Here is a 24,676-nt window from a genome sequence, read left to right on the forward strand (position 1 = left end):
AACGTGTGTTCACCGGGTTAATCACGTTTGCTGTGTTAGCGTATTTGCAGTACATGTAACTCTCAACCTTGTTTACAACAAGTAAAAAACAAACTGATACAGCTAAAACAAACTTTACTTTGACTACACTAACTGCCAACCTTGTTAGTAACACAAAAAAAACACCATCCAACATGGTACACGTTAGCCACGTTAGCATATTTACAACACCCAACCAAGCATTTTAATAAGAAGTTTAACATTATAAGGTGCACTCAGTTTGTTTTGAAAAAAATAAAAAAGCTTTTAAGCCTCATAGTGATGAAAATACAGTAGATGTTTTAATGTGGAAGGAAAAGTTCTAAAAGTACGACAAATTTCTTTCTGCAACAAATCCAGTGGAAGTATATTGTTCTTTGATGCCAACAAACAACTGTGCTTCAAAGCAGAACAGTTGTTGCATGGTTTCATAAAAATGCTTTATAGTGCCATCATAAAAAAGTGGTGCAACCAAAATTTTAACATTTAGAAAATGACTACAATTACAAGACGGTGCTTCTGTGAACAGCATGTGAGCGCAATCCAGGCTGGTAGTCAGAGCCTTGAATGCAGATTTGCTGTTTGTGCTTGCTTCCCCTTTTTTTTAATAAGGTGTTGAGAAGGCACTGCATAAAAGAGTGAGGAAACCTTGATGTGACCAACAGCTTGAATGGCTAATGCAGCCAGCTGAGGACTGGAAATGTTAATTTCACCTGCTTGTCATTTAAGCATAAAAAACCCACCTTCTATGCTATTTGAATGTTACTTAAGTGCGTTCTCGGTATGACTGTAGCCTTACAAGATGAAGTTTGAAAAGACAGGGCGTTTTCAAAGTGGGTGCTCTTTGAGATAAATGACTGAGCATTAGACATGCAGCTCAATAGTTGTCAATAGTACTTTAAAAAGTAGTCTTTGTTTTGTCAAAATGAGACTATAAAACTTCGTTTTAGGCCCAAATGCATTTGCTTTTATCAATCCAATAGATACTGGCTCTGGCACCATCAGAATTTACCCGGGGCTTTGCGATCTTAAAGTATGTAATAAAGTAATACATTACTATTAGTAATGTTCATTCTTAAGGCAGTAGTCATTACTGAAACCCTCAAACCCCCAATTTTTGCTTTAGAGAGGGTTAAAATGAAAAATAAATGACAGGTAAAGATTATTCTCACTGGCCCTCGAGCCAGTCATAAAAAGGGAATAAAAAAAGGCTTTCATCAAATTCATATTTGTTGAATCACCAGTACATTGATGAGTGAGGGAAAAATATCTGCCATCAAATCATTTAAAAGCCACACAAAAAGTAAAAAAAAAATGTTTTCCTATTAAAAAGAAAAAAAAAAAGTTGAAATGTCATCATGACAGCAACAAAAGCCAATACCTAAAGTCAGACAATGGGATAATAAAACCTACCGTCAGCAGCAGAGGACGGCTTTCTTTGACAGCTCCCACACAGCCCAGACAGCCAATCACCATGATGATCGTCCCCACGGTGATGAGCAGGTTGGCTGCTGACAGCGAAGGCAGGGATGATGACAGAGTGGCAAAGTTTCCCTGGGTCACTGAGAGCCAAATCCCGACCCCTAGAATGCCACATCCTCCCAACTGCAAACAGGAAGGAGGAGATACAAAGCTGTCAGTGCTATTAGCAGGTATTCATTCCCATTAATTGGTGTGCTATCTATTATTTTCTTCTGACACTGTTTTTTATCACAAATACTCTCTGAGAGCATGGAGAGCCATTTCTATAGAAATAAAAAATCCCAAACAATTGAGACAAATGTCCTAAAAAAATGTATTTAACTTTTTTTAAATTAGGAAGACAGTTGTTGAGTCCGACTAACGAGGAGGAGCTGATATTATGAACAGATCCTTCACAAAGATAGTACAGCAATCTTTGAAGAGTTCTAACAGCAAACAACTAAAGTATATTTGTCAAATCTTCAGTGGTAGACTGCTGCACTGCTACAGCTCTGAATGTGAGAAGAATGATATTATTTGGTTCTTTCCTTGCCGTAATTATTGGTGGGATTGTTTTGGGTAACCAGCTGAAAACTGTTTTCAAGAAAACCTTTTGGACTCAAGAATTATCAAAGTAACTGGATTACTTTGTAACTGGACCATAAATATTTGAACAGAGACACATTCTTTCTAATTTAGTTTCTATACATTACCACAGCGAATTTTAAATAAAACAACTCGGATGCCATTGAAGTGCAGACTTTCAGCTTTTTTTCCATGGGTTGAACAAAAAGATTGCATAAAAATGTGGAAAAACTAAAGCATTTTTTAAACACAGCCCCTTCATTTCATGGGCTCGTAAGTAATTGGACAATTGACTTCCATGCTATTGCATGGGCCGGTGTGGGCAATTCCCTTGTTATGTTGTTATGAGTGAAGCAAATAAAAGTTGATTAGAGGACTCCTGCTTCCATTTTGAAGATTTTGCTGTGAACAGACAACATGAAGTCAAAGGAGCTCTCCATGCAGGTGAAAGGAGCCATCATTAAGCTGAGAAAACAGAAAAAAACCATGCAAGAAATTGCTCCAGTATTAGGAGTGGCAAAATCAACAGTGTGGTACATCCTGAGAAAGAAAAAAGCACTGGTGAACTCAGCAACGCAAAAAGACCTGGACGTCCACGGAAGACAACAGTGGTGGATGATGGCAGAATCATTTCCATGGTGAAGAGAAACCCGTTCACATCAGCCAACCAACTGAACAACACTCTTCAGGAGGTAGGCGTATCAATATCCAAGTCTTCCATAAAAAGAAGACTGCATGAAAGTAGATACAGAGGGTACACTGCAAGATGCAAGCCACCCATAAGCCTCAAGAATAGGAAGGCTAGATTGGACTTTGCTAAAAAGCATCTAAAAAAAACCAACACAGTTCTGCAAAATCATTCTTTGGAGAGATGAAACCAAAATCAACCTCTACCAGGATGATGGCAAGAGAAAAGTATGGAGAAGGCGTGGAGAAGCTTGTGATCCAAAGCACACTACATCATCAGTAAAACACGGTGGAGGCAGTGTGATGGCCTGGGCGTGCATGGCTGCTAGTAGCACTGGGACACTAGTGTTTATTGATGACGTGACACAGGACAGAAGCAGCCCAATGAATTCTGAGGTGTTCAGAAACATACTGTCTGCGCAGATCCAGGTGAATGCAGCCAAACTGGTTGGGCGGCGTTTCATAAAACAGATGGACACCGACCCAAAACATACAGCCAAAGCAACTCAGGAGTTTATAAAAGCAAAGAAGTGGAATATTCTTGAATGTCCAAGTCAGTCGCCTGATCTTAACCCAATTGAGCAGCATTTCACTTGTTGAAGACTAGACCTTAGACAGACAGGCCCACAAACAAACAGCAACTGAAAGCCGCTGCAGTAAAGGCTTGGCAGAGCATTCAGTAGGGGAAAACCCAGCATCTGGTGATGTCCATGAGTTTAAAACTTCAGGCTGTCATTGCCAACAAAGGGTTTTCAACCAAATATTAGTAATGACCATTTTGTTTTCAGTTATTTCATTTGTCCAATTACTTAGGTGCCCATGAAATGAAGGGATTGTGTTTGAAAAATGCTTTAGTTTTTCACATTTTTTGCAATCTTTTTGTACAACCCATGGAATAAAAGCTGAAAGTCTGCACTTCAATGGCATCTTAGTTGTTTTATTTAACCCTTGTGCTATCTTAGATGACCCCACCCTTGCATTGGCATGTTCTTCCTACCATGACAAAGGTGGATAAAGGTGGAAAGATTTCATGTAATCCATGGACACCAGTGAAGATCACAAATCATTGAAGAAAAAAGGTTCTAAAGTTTCAAAGGTCTAGATGACCCAACTCCCAATGTTAAAGTGCCGAGGATAACAAGGGTTACAATTCACTGTGGTAATGTACAGAAACAAAATTAGAAAGACTGTGTCTCTGTCCAAATATTTATGGTCCTGACTGTATGTCATTTTGCCAGATTACCACTAGGTGACTTGTAAAATGCACACATCCAGCCCTCATTTAACCATTTAACACCGGCGCTTTAGCTCCAGTGTTGATGTTCTCTGTACTACGTTAACTCATGACTAGCAGATTTTGCTGGATCCTGAGGTGGAAAAAGAGCATCTTTGGGTCGATATGCAACACTTGACAGTAGTTCAGTGTTTACAAAAGCAACATAAACCAACAAATTCTGACAGAGGGAAAGAGACTTCTCCATATCAGAGTTACGTTAATTACGTAAATGGTGGAAAAGTTATGTTAGCTTAGTTATGTTAGAACTAATAATAATAGGTGTTTCCGGTTCCGGGTTACAACGGACGCGTGGCAGCTCCAAAAAGATTTTCTCCAAAAAGACAGCTGACCATTACGACATAGTTTTAGGGCCACGGTGAGGAAAAAAAATTCTGGCCAACGTGACGAGTTTTTTCTAGTCATGACGAGATTAAAGACCCGTACACACCGGGACGAATATTCGCCAGGCGTTATTCGCCAGCGTTTTTCGCCACGTTTTCTGTGTTCACACCCAGGCGATTTCCGCTGACAATGAACGGGGCGAACATGCAATTTCATTCCCTGACATTAGATGGCGCTTAATGTAAAACAGAAATACTCCTGTACACAAGGTGGCGCTGCGCAACTTTACGCTTCTTAAAGTCGCTTTTCACTCAGCAGAAGAGAGCAAGTATTTACGCGCTTGTCAGAATCATACAAAGAAAACATGAATATTTCAAGCACCAGTTGCTCCTGCTGGTGCTTGAAATGGTGGTTCGGGGATATTTTAGAATGTCCGTCATTATTTCTTCGCGGCAGTGTAGACGCTACTTGGCGTCTATCTTCTTCGCTGGTATATGTGCTCAGAAAGGCAGTTTTGTGTTTGAGCGCCCCCAAGTTGTGTTTTACTGTAACTTCAGAAGCTCCAGACACGTGTGCAAAAGCGCCATTCTCATTGGTCGTATAGTTTTCGATGCGGGGCGTCAAACCAAAAAAACGAACCCGAGGCGTTTTTTAAAAAGTGACGCTTTTACGCATGGCGTTCTTTCGCGTCGGTGTGCACACTCACATTGGTGCACTTTGTTTAGTCACGACGCGTTAAACGTCGGCGAATATTGCGCGCGAAATTCGTCCCCGTGTGTACGGGCGTTAATGTCGCCGTGACAATAAAAACGCGACACAAAGTTTCAAGAAAAAACTTGTCGTGTCAAGATAAAATTCGAAATAAAGTTTCGTAAATTTAGGAGAAAAAAAGTCGTAAATTTACGAGTTTTTATCTCATAAATTTACGACTTAAAATCTTGTAAATCTTCGATAAAAAAGTCGTACACTAACAAGGAGAAAACACCAAAGTTTTCCGTTTATTGGAGCTTAGCTTGAAGATGAAATATGTGGAGCCTTTTGTGAAGCTTTTTTCAGGATTATTATAGGTTTAAAACAAAGAGATTCTGAACCTTTTGATGACTCAAAATCAGATTATTGTCAGTGTAGTCGGCTTTCCGAATTTTTCATATGTAAAATAAGGAGCTCAGAGAAACGTTTGGGTGTAGAAAACCGCTGCAGACTTTATTCTCCTTCTCATTCACATAACCTGAAGTTCATCTGTCACTTTACGTCATGAACCTGTCATCCGAACACCAATGCGGAAGTAAACAGTGTTACATACGCCCACTCCTGCAGATGAAGCGTCCCGTTTCAGCATAAAACAACAAAGATGAATGATAGTAGTCCGTTATATTGGCATTAGAACGTTGAAAATGCCAAAAACGTGCTCCTCCTATGGACGGAAGCGTCACACAGACGTAGTGAGCTAGTCTTTGGTGGAGGAAGAAAGGATTGAAGTGGAAAGCTGCAGTGATACCGACGGCTCCATCGCCTGCAGAGATCCTGCAAAACCACCCATCAATGAATAAAAATTTAATAAATCAAACAAATGAGCTTCCAGACATTTGGAACGTTATCAATACATTCAGATCACCTGTTCCACCAAGTTTAGTCGGTCTGCTCTGTTGCTGCGCAACATTGACTTGCTGCTCCGCATGCTCACTTCCACAATAATCTCGTAAATTTACGAGTTTTTTTCTCATAAATTTTGCGACTAAAAATTTTGTCCATTTATGAGCTTTTTCTCATAAATTTACGAGATAACATAACACAACACTGAATACTCCTGAAAGACTGGCAACATTGCGACTTTAATCTCGAAACTTTATTTCGACTTTAATCTCGACACGACAAGTTTTTTCTCAAAACTTTGTGTCGAGTTTTTTCTCGTCATGGCGACATTAATCTCGTCATGACGAGAAAAAACTCGTCACGTTGGCCAGAATTTATTTTCCTCACCGTGGTCCTAAAACTCCGTCGTAGACCATGGCCCCCAAGAAAAGCCAGTAATACGATGACCTCAAAAATATTCTTGACGATATCAAAGCTACGCTGTATCCCTTTATGGAACAAGTGTCCGCTAAGCGAGCTCCACTGATTGAGCTAATGGAAGAGTTCCGAACATTTCGGGCTCAAAACGAGCAACGACAAAACTGGGTCGACATGAATATAATATATATAAAAGACATGAAAAGAGCAATGAACATGTGAGTGCATGTGCAAGATTAAGTTGCATGAGCAGGATCAGAGCTTCCCCTCTCTGACAGACCAGGAGCCGCCACTGAAACTATGGTATATTCACGGGCTTACTTCAGCAATGGATCCCTTCCGAGACTCGAGTCCGGAGACAAAAGCTGCAGATAATCAGCACTCACCTTTGAACGTAGAAGAGTAGCTGGACAAAAGGGGAGATGATTTAAATGTCAGGATGTGGGGTTGTGGAAACTGGATCACTGCTGTACATGTGAACATCGAATTTGTTTTTCTCTGGGGTCAGTAGAAGAAATTCTAGCTTTAGGGAATCTTGATTGATTGTATTTAACTGTCTCAGTTACAAGACAAACCCCTTTAAACTGAAACCTTTAGAGCTTCATTAAAGGGTGTGCACGGTTGTCGGTTTCTTTGCTCTTTCATTAATTATTGTTTCATTCCTTCTGTGTCTTTTAGTCAAAGACAAAGCTCAACATCACAGATTTATGTAGTGTGCTTGTTAATGACAGAGGATGACTTCAACATCCTGACCTGTTCTGCAGCCTTTTTTTCTGTCTAGCTAAACACTCGCGTGTGTTTTCTAGCTTATAACACTTTTTTTATTTTTTACAAACCTAGTCTTCCTTTTGTCTATGCTTAAATGCAGAATAATTCTGCAGAGCTTCAACAGCTTTATTCACTCAGCATGCAGACCAACTCTAAAAAAAACTGCACTGCCTCTGTATATTTAATACATTATAAAAAATAAGCAACTATAGTCTTAAAGACTATTTTTATGTGCTTCTCTGACTCTAAATGGGCTCTATAGGCAGCGAGAAGCAAACATTATCTTGGTTGGTTCTTTTTATTCTTCTTTTCATCCAAAGCATTTTTTTGTTTAAAAAACTAAATGTCAGAAATGAATGACAAATTATAAAAATCATTGTTCCTTCCTTAGCTTTTGTTTTTTTATCTTCTTTGGCAACAGATCCTGTCTAATGAGCTGCAAAGCTAAAAAGTAGGGCATTGGAAAATAATAACAACATAGAGAAAGCAAGAAGGATGGTAGCTCTTTATATTAAAACATGTCAAGAAGATTTTAGCGGCGTGCAAATGAAGTCACTTTGTGTAAAAGTTGTTTCATGAAAGACTCATTTAATGTGACAACATGTTTAGAAAATAGGACTGGGGATCCTACCTCTGAACAAAGATGAGGATGGTAACTGGTTGTGCTTAAAAGGGTCAATTAAAATATTAAAATTTAGAAACTAACCTGTTTGTGTGTGAAGGAAAAATTCAGTTTCATCTTTTCAACACTATACTAAAGCATTGTGTGGAATATTTCATCATCTTAATGGTGCGTAAAACCCTGCAACACGACCTGTCAGGGGGGAAACCCCACCTTCGCCCAATAGTAGCCAGGAAAGGCTCCGGCAACCCAGAGACTCCAAAAGGGATATAGTGGCTTAAGGGGATGGATGGGTGGATGGATGGATGGATTGAATGTAAAAAAAACAACTGCATTGGAGTTTGTTTTTTTTTACAAGAGCAGCAAACATTTTTTATTTAGCATTTATATTGATTTTTTAAGATAAGGCTCACAAAATGTTCTCTATGTCAATATTTTTACTGTACACAATGAAATTGTGAGTTTTTTTTAGCCGTCTAACCCCAGATCAGTCAGATCAAGTTTCTGAGTTTCTCTGTTTTTCACTACAAAACTAGCTCAGGTTCATGTCTCCACGGTCAGGTCTGCTTTAAAAGTGTTTCATCATCTTGGAGTAGAAAACAAAAAGTGAGTGTCTGCCCTGGGAAATGTGAACCATCACAACATTCTGCCTTGTTGTCTGTAATTTTTCAATTCCAACCGCCCCTCTTGGCTTCTGTACTTGTTTAGCGGCCAATGAATTGACAAACCTAACTATGAGTCCTCCACAGGCGGAACAATCACTAACGTTGACGACGGCACCTTCCTTCACAACAGCACTAGGAAAGGAGCTTAAAGACAGACAGTAGACGGCTGTTGTGCAGAGGTGGAACGGTGGACCTCTAATTGGAAGATTGCAGGTTTAGTCCCCAACCTGCCTGCCCATGTGTTGAAGTGTCCTTGGGCAAGGCACCAAACTCCACATTGCTCCTGGTGGTTACAGGTTGGTGACGGCGTTTGGCAGTGGAACCGCCATCAGTGTGTGAATGTGTGGGTGCCTAAGTAAATGGGACTGTGACTGTAATGCAATTTGGGCCTTCTAAGAAGGTAGGAAAATGCTACATAAGTATACACTGTATACCATTTAATGCAAATAATAATGATGGATAGGATTTATCTGCGCTTCTCCAGACGCTCAAACTGCTTACAATGTGTCCATTATTCCTGTCCATTATTACTCCTCATTCATACTTGGTGATGGTAAGCTACTGATGTAGCCACAGCTGACCTGGGGCAGACTGACAGAGGCGTGGCTGCCGGCATGCGCATACAGCCATCACTGGGACATTCATACGCATTCACACACCAGTGTGAGTGTGAGTGTGAGTGGAGCAACGCTGGAGGCAGGGAGGGTGAAGTGTCTTCCCCAAGGACTCAACAAACGTTTACTAGAGGGAGCAGGGATTGAACCACCGACCCTTCGATCATTGGCTGACTTGTTCAACTGCCTGAGCCACGACCACCCAATGTAGCCCTTTCCCCACTTTGCAATATTTGCAGTGATAAACTCAAAGCTCAGCAGGTTATGAAGTCTAGGAGCATGTCAAAGAGGAGTCTTTAGGTTATTTTTAAGAGCTTATCGACAAAAGAAAGTTGCAAGAGATTGCTTGCTAAGCAATTAAAAGTTGTAGGAAACTAAATATTGGACAGTTGCCTTCATTAGGACTAAAATATCCCATTCTGAAAGATCCCAAAGGGTGAAGCAAGAGCAGAGGCCGATTTAGAGAAATATGCTTACGTTTAAGCCAAGTCAATTCAACTTTTAGATAATAAGAGCCTCTCATTAATTATGAGGAAGTCTTCAGAGGATTGGAGAACTGGACTGAGAATTCTGAGGAACGGTTGCAAGGGGTATCCCTGGCATTATCAGCCTGTACACCACATTAACATCTCTTCACAAGATAAACAATGAAACAAACATGCACCATTTGATGAGTGCAGAAACTGTTGCTATTGTTTTAAAAGGACTGCCTGTAAGTTTCAAACTAATTGGAGAACATCTAACACAAACTTAGGCCAACATAAAATTCCCTGGGTTCAAAGAAGACGTGTCATTTTGAAGGAACACTAACCCCAGCTCAATTCAGTGACAACATCATGAGTATTGAGGCGATAGCCGCTTAAGGGCACACAGACTCAAGAAAGCAAAGCAAAGTAATATTAATGCCAAAAAGAGTAGTTTCACATGTGGAATAAAGGGTCACCGTGAAAAATCACCACTGGTAGACACAAAAGCTAAATAGATGGAGTAAGGACAATCGCAGGCGAAAGCAGCAACAGATTTGGAATTGAGCAACTGAAACACACCTTCACGATTGAGGCCGCAGACATCAAAATCCAGCTACAGCCGACGTGTAACATCAAGGAGAGAGGGCTCGTGGTCCATACTGGAGATACTTCACAAACTATGAATGGCATTGAGAATTTTGAGAGCTACTATGAACTTTGAAGCTGGAGATGCATGAATGGAGTTAGCTGACAGGACCATGCAAAGGTGTTGCTTAGCAAAGGGGGTAAGAAATAAGACATTTTGATCGACAGAATGGGACAGCAACGCAAAATAATGCAATACACCCCCAAGACGTTTTCTCAGCATCAACATTGGGCTTAACAATCATCTTCAAATAAGGAAAGGACACCATAACAAACAAAGATGGTACAAATTTTACTCATGTGTGACAAGTTATCTTATTTGCAAAATGTAGTTGAGGGAAATAACTGTAACACCTGTCTTTATTAAAAACATAGCATAAGATTTAGGGTAAGAGGAGCTTTGAAGATGTGCTAAGATTGCGAATTGTGGTATATGGAATGCAGATTAAAGGGAAAGCAGAGGGTTTAAGTAAGAGTGTGAGCTGCATCTTCAGAGAAAGTTTCTGCAAACTCAAAATAGAAATCTTTACACTAAAGCAATATGTGCAATATGTCACTGATAACTTAGTAGCTCCAGTGTTGTTTTTTTTCTCAAGATAATAAGTGAGGAACCGCAGGCAGCAGAGAAATGTCTTGCAGGTGTTGCCGCTTTTAGAGAATGAAGGTGCGTCAGATGTGATCACCTTTTAACATCAGAGCTTTAGCTCCTGTGCAGACATTCTTTCATCTACCGCAACTCTTCAACCATTGACGCAGTTGACGTAATTCTAAAGAATGCTTTTCTCTGTGTCAGAATCAGTTGATTCAGAATTGATAAATGATGATTGAATGATTAAATGATCGAAGATTTATGGTATGTCCAAGAGCGTTAAGTTATTTAGGTGTTGCCGGCGATAATCCAATTTCAAAGGGTTAATGGCAGAGGTTACATGCAGAAATTTTCAAATCTTCTTATTTTAAGATATACACTGTACTGGATATATGTTTTGTGGTGAGCAAATGATCAGAATACTTGTGTGAGTCAACAGAAGCACAATGGGTAAAAGTTAAGCATGTGTTAGAATAACTTAAAGGCACTGCAAACAGTAGTAGTTGTGTATAGGAGAAACGACCATAATAAGCTCAGTCTAATAGTCTTCAGTAATGCAGAATACCCAGGTGATGCTACCAAAAGATCTAGCACTACAGTATTAGCTTTAGTAAAAACAGTTCTTTGGTTTGATGAAAAGTCAAGAAACAACCCAGAATACCATTGTTTACCGGTAAAGCAGAATCTGTGGCTTTATGCCTTGGTCACAACTGCCTATTGATACTGGCTTTCTGTGGATGAAAAACTAGGCAAACCGTACAGGACACGCAAGTGGCCCATACCATGTTTTAAGAATGTACACCACCTGTTGAGCTATAGTAAACGTCAGGTTGAAGCAAACACTTAAGACACATGTGAGGGAAAGTAGGGGTGAAGTAGGTAAGATGCAGGTTGGCATATGGATTTTTCTTTTTTTGAACACCCCCGAACTCTGTGCAGGGAGCCTGTTAGCGCTGTTCAAGTGAATTTGGTGTACTGCTTGGGTATCCCTTGCACGCAGCCTGGTTGTTAGAAATGAAGAAATTAGACAATCAGAGCGTGAATTGTCTGAGCATCCTATGGGTACTTACGTATTACTCGCACACGCCATGCGTGCAGCGTTTATGCGTGATCAGGCCAGAGCCACCTTAGTAATGATGGAGTAATGCATAGAAGGGCTCCGTACGACAGCATACGCCAAAAGTACAAGTAACTTACATTGTTCTTACAAAACTTCATGATACACTTACCACAGGCTCAACAAACATAATGTTCCATTTTGGTACATCCCTGATGGTGGCCATTCAAGCCTCAAGGGAACTACAAGACACACCTGCAATCCTCTGGAGATGTAGCCCTCCTCCCGGTGACTGTCTACACTCCCAAACAACACCTAAACCCACAGCATCTATACGGGTGGATGTGGCAAAGGTCTTAGCTTTAAAATGATGATTACAAACTTGCACAACAGTAGTGTATGAGGAGAAGTATCGCTTTAGACAAAACCCTGTAGACAAAGATGCAAAAATGTGGACACTGAACATCATTCTTCAAGATCTACTGTAATTAACCCTTGTGCTATCCTAGGCACTTCAACATTGGGAGTTGGGTCATCTAGACCCACTAGACAGTGTTCTGAACCTTTTTTCTTCAATGATTTGTGATCTTCACTGGTGTCCATGGATTACATGAAATCTTTCCACCTTTATCCACCTTTGTCATGGTAAGGAGAACACGTCAATGTAAGGGTGGGGTCATCTAAGATAGCACAAGGGTTACAAGGAACCTATGTTTGCTATATTTAATGTACAACTGAGGAGACGGCTGCTGACATTACAACACAACCTGTTTCCCAATTAATAAAAAGAAAGATTGTAGTCGCCAGGTTAGCTGTCTAAATATGTAGAAGTGATCCACATAAAGACTTTATTTTAGTGTGATTATGTGGTTTTGAAAGTATTCAACCCTAGCGTCAGTGGGGGTCTTGGGTTTTATTTTATTTAATGTACTCAAGCTGAATATGCCGTTTTTTATATCAGAATCCACAAACATGGGGAAATTCCCGCAGCACTTCCCTCGGACACAAAAGTCTCATACAAGCGTCTTGAGTCATCTGCGTTTTTGTGATGAAACGGAGGACTGAAAAAAAATCTGTGAATACACGAATCTGCGAAAAGTGAAATGCGAATACGCGGGGGAACACTGTGTTGCTAAATGTGATGTAATGTTTTGTCTATGAAGTGCAGGGTTGGATGTCACGGAAGAATGTTGCATCATACCATAGTGAACCATCAGGAGAAAATTTGTTTTATCTTGCTAAAAAAATAAGAAGCAAATAAAGATTTACTTTATTTTTGTTGAGAACAAATACAATGTCGATTTATCTGCCTTTTAACTTTTATTTATTTTGCTTTTATTCAAGCCTAATAAATGATTCAATTACTGACAAAGGCTAACATTATTGCAAACAACATAAATGGAGTAATTATAAATCATTGTTATGTCTTCTGAAGCTAAAACAATAGATTTCTATGTCTGAACTGAGAACAAAGTTACTTTTTAGTGCCGCATGGGTCTGATGTTCTCTCATGCAGGAAAGAGTTCAGATTTTTTTTTCCTTTTCATCTTTTCTTTCTCTGAGTAAAATATTGAACATGTGGATGGAGGGCTGCGGTCTTAAAAACAAGACTACCAGTGTCTAAAGCATGATCTTGTTCAAACAGATGATACTTGTCAATCTCTCTTGAACCAGTTTCATTTCTGTGCATAACAAACTCTCTGATTACAACACTTCTTGATTAGGACTCAAACAAAACAACAGCTGCCTGAATCTTTGCGCTCACACAAGCCTGTCAGTGTTGCATCTGGACTAACCCTCTCCCTCACAGCAGGCCTGACGATGTGAAGCAGAGCTTTAGAATAAGACTTTTGATTGGACTTGGGACTAGGGAAAAAAAAAATCCATTTTTCATTACCATGTCATCAGAAAGACGATGATGAAAGCTTGTCTTTCTCAGAAACTTCCCCAGCGACATGTAAAATAGATATACTCTAGCCTTGGATTTTGTATGTTTAGCATAACAGAGATAGATGTTTTTAATGACTTGGCTCCCCATACATGACCATTAGCACGCTCATCTTAATGCAGTGTCGAGCTCTCCATCTGTGTAGGGATTTCCTATTATTTCTTCCACACATATATTTGTACAGTATGGATAATCACTGACGGAGATTTTCAGCGGGACAACTTCAAAGACCTCCGTTTAATTTTGCGAGCTTCATGGATTATTTTCCTTGTGGCACCTAGCCTGGATTGTGTGTACCGTTTGACCCACGGGGATGATTTCTTGTCCTTTAATCTGCTCTTGTACTTTTGACTCAATGATGCACTACACAGGTTACAGAATATGTCCTATCTTTGGAATAGAACTTAAACTCTGAATGATTTGGATAATTAAATGTGTTTTATACACAGAAGATTTGTAAATTGTATTCACCCAACTCTAAGACAAATTGTTTTTGTAATTAAAAACAAGCCAAGAGATAGATTTGAAAGCATTCCAATATTTCAATTAATGTTGCTACATTTTTGGTTGACTAATGGGTCATAATGAAGTTGTTAAAACAAAGAATGTGTGACAATCATGAGCTCATAATTGTGTGAAAGGTCTCTCTTAAGTGGATCTAAATAAATTCAAACTCTTTGGTCAAAACAATAAAACTGATTACTGTTTTAATTCTGACCTGCAGCAGTCCTGGGTGCTAGGACTATCTTCCCCCCTGCAATTCTTCTTTCTTTCTGCACGTTTGAGGTAAAAATTCACTCCGCCACATTCTCAAAAATTCACAAAAATTTGGATTCACCCAGTGCCTAGTAAAAAAAAAAGTTGTTGATGTGAACAACCCCCTCCACCAAAATGATGGCATCATGGGGGAGGAATGCGTAAAAAAATGAATGGGGCCAAAATCTCTTATAGGGCTAAATAAAATACCCCCCCAAAAAAACACATGTTTCTGGGATACCCAAAGGTAATTTCGAAATTGTTATGGGATGTCCATAGTACCAATGTTTTGGCGGACGTATTGTGCCAAAGTGTGAAATTTAGTAATTTTCACATTTTCACACAATTTTGGAAAAGAAAAGTTTGTTTGAGCAATCCACACAAATTTCCACACACATACCATGGGTTAAGTTTACAACCAAAACCATTTCATTGACCACTGACCTCAGGAAAAGTCCAGTATTTTGAATTTTCTTTAAAAAGTCTCCTTTAGGCCCACTTACAAGTTTAAACTCCTTATCGGAATTTTGATCCTCCTGGAGCATCTTTGGGAAGCCACTTGGGAAGAAGTATTGGATTTAGAAGCTATAGATTTTGAATGACATCAACATGGCGAGCTTGCAAGTGAGGTGTTGTTTGCACATTTTTTCTGCAATATTGTGAAATTTATTACGGTACATAAATCGTTGGCTGAACAAACGATGTAACATACAATATAATTTTATGAGGAATCTGGGCGTGGTTAGCATTTAACGTTCGTTGCCAAGGAAATCCAAAAGTTTAATTTGCTGATTCTTCTAAAAATTACATAGACCTATTTGTCACCACCGGACAAACAAAAAATAGAATGGTCGCCATGGGGATAAAACTAAGATAAAAGCAGGTATTTAGAAAAACTTTTTTTTCTTTTTTTTCAAGAATTGGTCATATCCAACTCTGAACGGGGTGGCAGAAGCTGAGGGGGAAAAATGAGGGGCTTTTAGCAGCGGCTAACCCAGTGATGGAGTGGCAGGAGGGGGGCATGAGGGCTGGGGCGGGATAGCACCTGCAGGCCATAAATGGCTCTCGCAGCTTCAATTAAATTCAACACTTCTTTATCCATTTCTAAAACATGTGAACTAAGGATTTTGTTTGTGTAACCCTTGTGCTATCCTAGGCACTTCACCATTGGGAGTTGGGTCATCTAGACCCCACAAGACAGCGCGCTGAACCTTTTTTCTTCAATGATTTGTGATCTTCACTGGTGTCCACAGATTACATGAAATCTTTCCACCTTTATCCACCTTTGTCATGGTAGGAATAACACGTCAATGCAACGGTGGGGTCATCTAAGATAGCACAAGGGTTAATGCAAGGGTGCTCACACTTTTTGAGACAATCTCTAAAAGATCTGCCTAAGCTTATACAGTATATATATATATATATACTGTATATATATGTATATATATATATATATATATATATATATATATATATATATATATATATATATATATATATATATATATATATATATTTATATCAAATCTGTGTGCAGAACATGGACTGGAAACCCCAAGGTCAAAATGGGAAACACCTCCGAAGGTAGTAGAAAACGAGAGGGCAAAGATCCTGTGGGACTTCCAGATCCAGACTGATAGGATGGTAATGGCGAACCAACCAGACATTGTAGTGGTGGATAAAGAACAGAGGAAAGCCGTTGTGGTGGATGTGGCAGTGCCAAGTGATGGGAACATCAGGAAGAAGGAACATGAGAAACTGGAAAAATACCAGGGACTCAGAGAAGAACTGGAGAAAGCATGGAAAGTTCACAACAACAGTCGTCTCGATGGGCTTTGTAACGGTATTTGAAAAAGTAAAACATAAAATAAAAAGGATCATAAGTACATAGCATTCAATAAGAAATTACTAAATTGAACTAACTAAACAGACTAAACTAAACTGGACATCCCTGCCCTTAGACCCTCCTTCATGGTAAGGAAAAACTCCTAAAAAACAGATTCTGGAAAAAACAAAGAACCTCAGGGGTGTCCACATGAAGGAGGGATCCTCCCCCAGGAAGGACAGGCGATGAACAAGAACTTATAGAGAAGAATGAACTTTTCTAACTCTACAACTACATATTTAAAGTCCAGCCGACGAGCTTCATCCAGACGGAGTTGGGGGGACGACCGGGGGCGCGAGACGAGCCAGAGGCAGGATCCACAGCTAAGTGTAGGAGCAGTAGTATATACTGAAGTTTAGCACCAAAGTCACTTTATTCACCTTCAATGTTGACAAGTATCTTCATTAAAAAATACAATAAAAATACTAACTTAAAATTCTACACAGTAAGAGTACACACATATTTTTGAAGAGATAGCATTGTCATGTGTGTTAATGTTATTTGGTGGTAATACATAATTACATTTTGCTTTTGATCAAGGAGGCATGCAGCCCAGCCAGAGCCTCAATAAATGCTCCTGTGGGTCGGAGTGGTCCTCCACCAGGGACCCGGTGGCTTTTCGTTCATGGCAGAATGTGGCCTTAGAGTAGTAAATGTGCATGTGCAATGACGTATGTATGTGTCAGAGCATGTTTGATTGGCCAGGCTGCACGTCAATCAAATAGTTGGAAGGATTATTCGCTGACAGATTTTTGCAGAAATACATTTTTTTGTTAATTTATCTTTGATGGTGTGACGGTGTGGCACCGTCAGATGCCGAGGGGAGGCCACACCGGGTTTTGTTGTTTGTGTACTGTTGTATTTTGTTATTTAATGATTGCTACCTGTGGTGCCACCTGGATGGAATGGAGAGCAACACCCCGTGGGCGTGGCGTCCCATTTAAGAGGGAGCACTACAGGTGGTGAGACGAGAGGAGTGACAGTGTGTGCTGCATGGCCATGCGTGTAGCATCAGTGTCGACAAATAAAGGCAGTTCCTCCTCACCTTGGCTCCTCTGCATCCTTTCTCGGCGGGACCCCGTCACATATGGTGTCAGAAGTGGGATCGCAGAGGGGCCACAAAAAGGTGAGGACGCAGCGGCGTGGTGGGGAAGACTCCCCGGCAGCTCAGCGCCTCCTCCAGGTACTTCATCCTCTAAGGAAGAGGGGGTGGATCCGGGTGGCCTCGTCGGAGCGTCAGGCCTGGCCAGGGGCCCGGAAAGGAACACCACGGTGTCCAGATCGGCGTCCATGACGAGCGGGTGACCTCGCGGGCAGCAGGGGCGGACCGCCGGAGCGCGAAGACGGCCGGAGGCGGGACGGGCGCGCCGCCCGGTTCCACTGCCGCGGATGCGGGCGTTGGAGGCCTGCGCGGAGCTGGACAGGGGGCGGACCGATGTCTACCGGGCCGTTAGGGGAGCGCTCCGGGAGAGGCGTCACAACTCGCCTGTAACCTGCTGTCGGCGGCTCCGATCGGCTGAGGTGCCGTCCGGGAGGAGACCAGCGGGGGCGTGTGGCCGACGGAAGGGCCTTAGCCGAGGCTGGGAACGACCGGAGCGGCGCACCGAGGAGCGGGTCGGAGGGATCGCCATCATGGAGCGGCCGCAGCCCGTGCATCCATCCGACGCGAGGACGTGGGTGGAGGAGCACGCGCCGGAGGACAGTCCCGCTGATGCCTGCGGACCAACCGGACAGAGCCTCTACATTAGGCGAGGGGCGCCTGCGGAACGGGTTGGTGGCTCGGCGTGGGCTTGCGCGGCGGCGGAGGGCTGGACTGGATCGCCGCACATCGTCGATCCCTCAGAGGAGGGGGATGGTGTGACGGTGTGGCACCGTCAGATGCCGAGGGGAGGCCACACCGGGTTTTATTGTTTGTGTACTGTTGTATTTTGTTATTTAATGATTGCTACCTGTGGTGCCACCTGGATGGAATGGAGAGCAACGCCCCGTGGGCGTGGCGTCCCATTTAAGAGGGAGCACTACAGGTGGTGAGACGAGAGGAGTGACAGTGTGTGCTGCATGGCCATGCGTGTAGCATCAGTGTCGGCAATGAAGAAAGATCCTCCTCACCTTGGCTCCTCTGCATCCTTTCTCGGCGGGACCCCGTCACAGATGGCCTGCGTTCTTCCCACATCTCCTTGTAATGAGCACCCCTGGTTTAATGTGAATTTAAAATCCATATTTTTCATGCTGTAATGGCGTGTTAACTGGGCAGACATTGATTTGAAGAAAACTTCATGTTGTTGACAGGCCAACAGCAGCACACTTCAAATATCAGTAAAAAAAAAAAATACTGATGCCACACTGAGAAATCCTTGGAAAGAGTAAAAAAATAGACAGGAATTCCATGCAATATTCATAAAGCAATCGTATAAGGTTGACTGCCACCTTATTCCAGATTCTAAATCAAGAAATGGCTCAGTGTTTTCTTTTATTTGCTTTAATCCAGTTGTGTTAGAAGTCAGTAATGGATGTTGCTACTTCCCTAAATGAACAAAGTTTGCTGAGACATCACAACACTGTCTAGTTCCAGTGAGGGATGGTGAAAGGTGAACGGCATGATTAAGACAAACTATGACCGACTGCATGTAACCACAGGGGAGGAATTTGACTCCCTTTGCTCTCAGTTGATAAGTGTTAAAGCTGCTTTCGATGCTGTAGAGTTGGACGCTCTGTGTACTGAGATGCCTCATGCTGGCATTTTCTCAGGGAGGACATTTATTATTCTGACTTGGTTCTTAACAGTAAAAACCCTCCTCCCTCCCAGGGTGTCAAAACATGCCACGTTTTGGTGCCCAGGATGCCTCTACTCAGTGTTGAACATGCTGTTTTAGGTTAGTGTTAGCATGTTTGAGGTCAGGGTTGTGCTTGTTAAACTATATTACAGAGTGTTAAGTGCTCCACATTTAATTTGGGTACCAGCCACTTATTAACTGCTGTCATCTCTGCTTTATTCTCTCCTTTTGCTGTGAGCAGTTTGAAGGAACAATCTGCACAGCCTTGTTGCCGTGGAAATAAAATTGGATGTCACGCAGCCACCAAAAATTGGTTACACGTGAAAAAAGTGAAAAACGTTATGGTCTTTACGTGAAATTTTAACAGATGTATCAAGAATGAACCATGTTTAAACCATGGAAAAAGTACGAATAAACCACACAAATAACACGTAAATCAACTTAGAACAAGAACCGTATGTGTTTATTGCGCTGTTTATTTGCAGTTCATTTGTGATTTGTGCGTCAATTACATAATTTTATTATATGTGCGTTGTATACACAATATAAAAGTTTAAGATCCTACATCATGCAAAATCAATTTGAGGAGCTTTTGAATGTGTTAGGATGTTCATTCCTTGCAAAAAATAACTCCAAAGGTATTTTGATCCATTCATGCATTTCACCTGCACTCTGAGCAACAGCCCCTCCCAATTTATTAAAATTAGTGGGTTCTCACATTGTGACTTCACAAAGTGAAGAACAGCCCCTGTCAGGAAGTGTCGGCGCTGCTAGCTCCGCCCCCAGGCTAACACAAACGTACTTTCTCCGTGGACCTAGCAGTGATCAGCAAAACTCTTTCCTTTTATATGCACAATATGCTCATCCATCTTTGCAAATGGTCGGATGTTGTTTGATTTCGTGGGTGAAACGCAGACAAGCTGCTGAGGCCGACTCTAGTTTGATGTCATTAAATGGGCGGTGCCCGCAAGGAGCAACAAAGCTCCTTTTGAGTTAAAAGCAGCAAGACCACGGGGCTTTGACAGACGGAAAAAATGCCACAATTCTTATGCTAATTTTTAGTCATCAAGCCTGTCTTTTAATTTCTGTTTTAGTCATAGACATTTAGGTTCTCTATTTGGTCACTGTTCTTTTTTTAGCCTAAATTTTCAACTTTTTGGACTAAACTAAATAAACCTTCCATCCTCCAAATGTGTTTCCTGTAGTTACACGTTATTAATGCTGTTTTTTGTTTTTTTTTTGTAACATGAAAGTACAGGAATGTACATGTTACTAAAAAAAACAGAATTATTGCTTGTGATGTATTTACACTCTATTGCCGCCTATCTAAATGTAAAATGATTTTTACATTTGTCTCTAGATTTGATGTACATTTGCAGGTAATTTAAATAAAATAGCTTCATAGTAAAATGTAGCGGCTTACAATACGAAGACAGCAATACCATAAGGTACTGTAAGAAATTACTTTTGAACAAAAACAGCAGTTTATCCGTACTGTATTATAGTTTGAAAATACGATGCACAACACATGTTTTCTACTCTCTTTTTTAAAAATCTTTTTGGTCCTCCTGACTTTTTATCCAGTGATTATGCTTATGCCGGTCATCCAAGTCCTGCTCTAAATATTACTCTGTAGTAGCTTGTTGTTCCCCTTTGCGGGACATCCCGGATGGATCACCACAGCCAATTGCACTGATTTGCACAGGTGGTTTGGCAGAGATTTTCACACCAGATGCCCTTCCTGACCCAGACCTTGCCCCTTGTGGCTACATAGGTGTCTTGCCCAAGGACCCACACTGGGTGAAGCACCCTGGAAATGTAACTAACCAATTGAGCCAACCAGCCGCTGCGCAATCCAGCTTTTGCGTCCAGTCCATACCAAGCCTTTTCTGTGTTTTCGACGTTTCTTTATCCAACCAAGCCTTTCCCTCTGACCTAGGCCTGTTTTTTTTGTTTGTTTGTTTTTTGCACTCTTGGATTATCCTTGTGGACCTATGAATCTCTTTCCTCCACTCCCCCTCTCCTTCCCCAGAGTAATCATTTTCAAGTTCTTTCTCTTTCTCCAGCTTGAGTCCAACTTGAAAGATCTGGTTTATTTCAAAGACACCGGGATCTACTCGTTCACATTTCATTTATTTCAAATGATTGTCTGTTTGGGAATTTCATTGACAATCTCTCAAATGTCTCTCAAAAAACGAAAATGGCATTTTTTAAATAGTAATAATAATAATGAATTAGATTTATCTGCGCTTTTCCAGACGCTCAAAGCACTTACAATGTGTCCATTGTTCATTCACTCCTCATGTATACTTGGTGTTGGTAGAGACGTGGCTCCCAGTTCGTGCTTACGGTCCCTCTGACCATCACTGGGACATTCATACACATTCACACACCAGTGGAACCACACTGGAGGCAAGGAGGGTAAAGTGTCTTGCCCAAGGACACAACAACAGTTGTCTTTTTGCATTGCTGAGTTCACCAGTGCTTTCTTTCCTTCTCAGGATGTACCACACTGTTGATTTTGCCACTCCTAATACTGTAGCAATTTCTGACTTGTTTTTTTCTGTTTTCTCAGCTTATGATGGCTCCTTTAACCTGCATGGAGAGCTCCTTTGACCGCATGTTGTCTGTTCACAGCAAAATCTTCAAAATGCAAGCACAAGTCCTCTAATCAACTCCAGGACCTTTATCTGCTTCACTCATAATGACATAACAAAGGAATTGCCCACATCTGCCCATGCAATAGCATGGAAGTCAATTGTCCAATTACTTACGAGCCCATGAAATAAAGGGATTGTGTTTAAAAAATGCTTTAGTTTTTCATATATTTATGCAATCTTTTTGTTCAACCCATGGAATAAAAGCTGAAAGTCTGCACTTCAATGGCATCTGATTTGTTTTATTTAAAATTCATTGTGGTAATGTACAGAAATAAATTAGGAAAAATGTGTCTCTATCCAAATATTTATGGTCCTGACTGTAAGTCCTAGAGCTGGAGTGCTTCTCTGCTGCACTATAGCAATAGGCATAGGTGTATGAGTAGGAGAGATTACTGCTATATTTGGTTACAAGCTTTGTTTGACCAGGTGGGAAAACGACTCCACCATTCCTCCTTGAACACAACACCTGTGACTTGAGCTCCAGATTCATAAAGCAAAGGACGTCACACACTTGTGTGATTGTGGTTCTACAAGTTGAAGACCAACAGTGCACCAAATAACGCTATACGCTGAGGAATATTGGCAAAGCTTGGTATGATAAAGTATAGGTAGTCTCCACAGCTCTGAGTTCTTTCATGTAGATTTCTCATTAGTCATGTTGGCTGTCATATGAAGGAATGTTTGGAACTTGATGAAGCCACTTGGAAGAGACGAAATGTTTCAAGGAGGAAGATTTTAAGTTCAGTTGCCATGACAGAAAAACTAATAATAAAAACTAATATGCTATCTGTCATGTGTACCCACCATTTGTAACCCTTATGCTATCCTAGGCACTTTAACATTGGGAGTTGGGTCAACTAGACCCCACTAGACAGTGCTCTGAACCTTTTTCTTCAATGATTTGTGATCTTCAATGGTGTCCATGGATTACATGAAATCTTTCCACCTTTATCCACCTTTGTCATGGTAGGGAGAACACGTCAATGTAAGGGTGGGGTCATCTAAGATAGCACAAGGGATAATCAAGCTCATTCATCTCCCTTGTGTTTTGCTGCATAAATACTCCTCTCATTCTGTCTCTTGTTGTCAGTTCGTTGAAGCCTGGTGACTTGTTTCAGCAATCTTGAAGTTCTGGGAAGTTCATAGTTCTGACCCAGTTACGTCCCAGATTGTTGCCGACCAGGTTTTAGTCCTTGCCTAATTTCCTTTATATGCCCTTGTTTACCGATCCAGTCAATGTCTTCACGTTTTGCGGTTCTCTGTGCATCTCTGCTATGAGTTCCTATTTGCTACTTGGAACTACAAGTTATACAAACTTCCTGCTGGGATCAGACGCTTCCTGAACTTGCATACCTTCCTCCACTGCCCCCTTCTAAAGGGTAAAAAGTATCCTGCCATCAAAATCCATTAATAAATCTTTAGCAGTAAACTGCCTAGTTGAGCAGCTGGATAGGTCAGTTGGCTGTGTGTAGGACTGCTCCCTGGGAAATCAGGCTTTGTCTCCTTTGTCTCATGTTTACAGCAATTACTGAGTATGAAAAAACTATAATGATGGACAACTGTTTGTAGGTCAGTTTTGTGGACTAATCCAACTTCTCCAAACATGGAGCCAGAACAACATAATCAAAATCAAAAGCCATTATTAATTACTCTCTCAATGAAACTGTCAAGCAAACAACACAAAACAAAAAAACAAAAAAGCAAATAAGCAAACCCCGCTGCCAGATATAACTTGAAAAAAATTAGCTACCAAACATGTCACAAAAACCAGTTAAGATCCCGGACGAGCCCCCGATTTGTGTTACACCCCTTTCTAGTGGGCTTGTAAAAGGATGTAACATAAAGGTAAAATGAACAAATTAAATACCGCAACCACTTAAAAAATTCTCACAAACAAACACAGGCTGAAAATAAGCTGGAAATGTATTTACAATAAAACTTAAAACTACACAAAAACAACCAATATACTAGGACCAAAGCCTCTAACAACCAAACAAATTAAAGCTCTACTGCTGCCTGCTAGGGTGGGGGTGTTTTCCAACAGATGATGTGGCGGTATTTAAAGCTGGAGCTGGACATCTTTATCCAATCAGGTGCTCCAGACAATTTGGGCACCAGTCTGCAAACAAAGATAGGAGGGAAAAAGAAAACAAAAGACAGAACCTCCCACTACAGTAGACAACAAAACAAAAGAGACAGAAAACACTTCAAATGCACAGAAAAAACAAAATTACGGCCCCAGCTGTAACAGTGGGCGAAGTGATCTTAATCCAGCGTGGATCCTTGGGCAGTACCATTCGCGCTACTGCATAGCTATGTAGCCACGATAAGGCCAATTCTGGGTCTCCTTGTGCTGGTCCCCAGCCTGGCTAAAATACAGAGTTGTGTCAGGAAGGACATCTGACATAGAAATCTTTATTAAAACACCATTGCAAATCAGTGACAGCTGATCCGCCATGGCGACCCCTGAAGGGATACGCCGAAAAGTGAACAACAACAGCAGTAAACTGCCTTGTTGAGGTGTTTCTAGGTTGTTCACTTTCATGGCACTACGCATTTTCTGCCAAGACAACAGAGAACTCCTCAGTATTTGAACAGCTACGTCTGCTACAGTACTTCTGTGGGGTGAATCATCAGGGTGTATTTTCTACGTTCAATCAGTTCATGCATGGCAGCTTCATTGGGGACTCCTGGCCTTTTCCCAAAAAGTCCTAAAAAGGCCTGGTTTTTCTCAGACAAAGTTTTGTGCGGGATTACATCTGAGTTTTCTTGGGTGACCACAGCTGACTGTTAACTTTCTAACAAGAAACCTTCCATTGACTGATCACTTCCAACGTCTGCATGAAC

The 24,676-nt window shown here is 41.1% G+C and overlaps 1 protein-coding gene across 3 annotated transcripts in view; it reads right to left on the reverse strand.

Moving 5' to 3' along the window:
• tspan4a (tetraspanin 4a) overlaps positions 1-24,676 on the reverse strand; it is a 287,620-nt gene that overhangs the window by 118,272 nt on the left and 144,672 nt on the right. For all 3 annotated transcript variants that reach the window (XM_011487843.4, XM_004066855.5, XM_078944207.1), the window contains one exon: positions 1,432-1,623. In XM_011487843.4, the coding sequence (XP_011486145.1) occupies positions 1,432-1,623 (192 nt within the window). The remainder of the gene's footprint in view (positions 1-1,431; positions 1,624-24,676) is intronic.

Source organism: Oryzias latipes, chromosome 3, assembly GCF_053564925.1.
Source record: "Oryzias latipes strain Hd-rR chromosome 3, Olatipes_Hd-rR_3.1".
In the NCBI taxonomy this organism is placed as follows: domain Eukaryota; kingdom Metazoa; phylum Chordata; class Actinopteri; order Beloniformes; family Adrianichthyidae; genus Oryzias; species Oryzias latipes.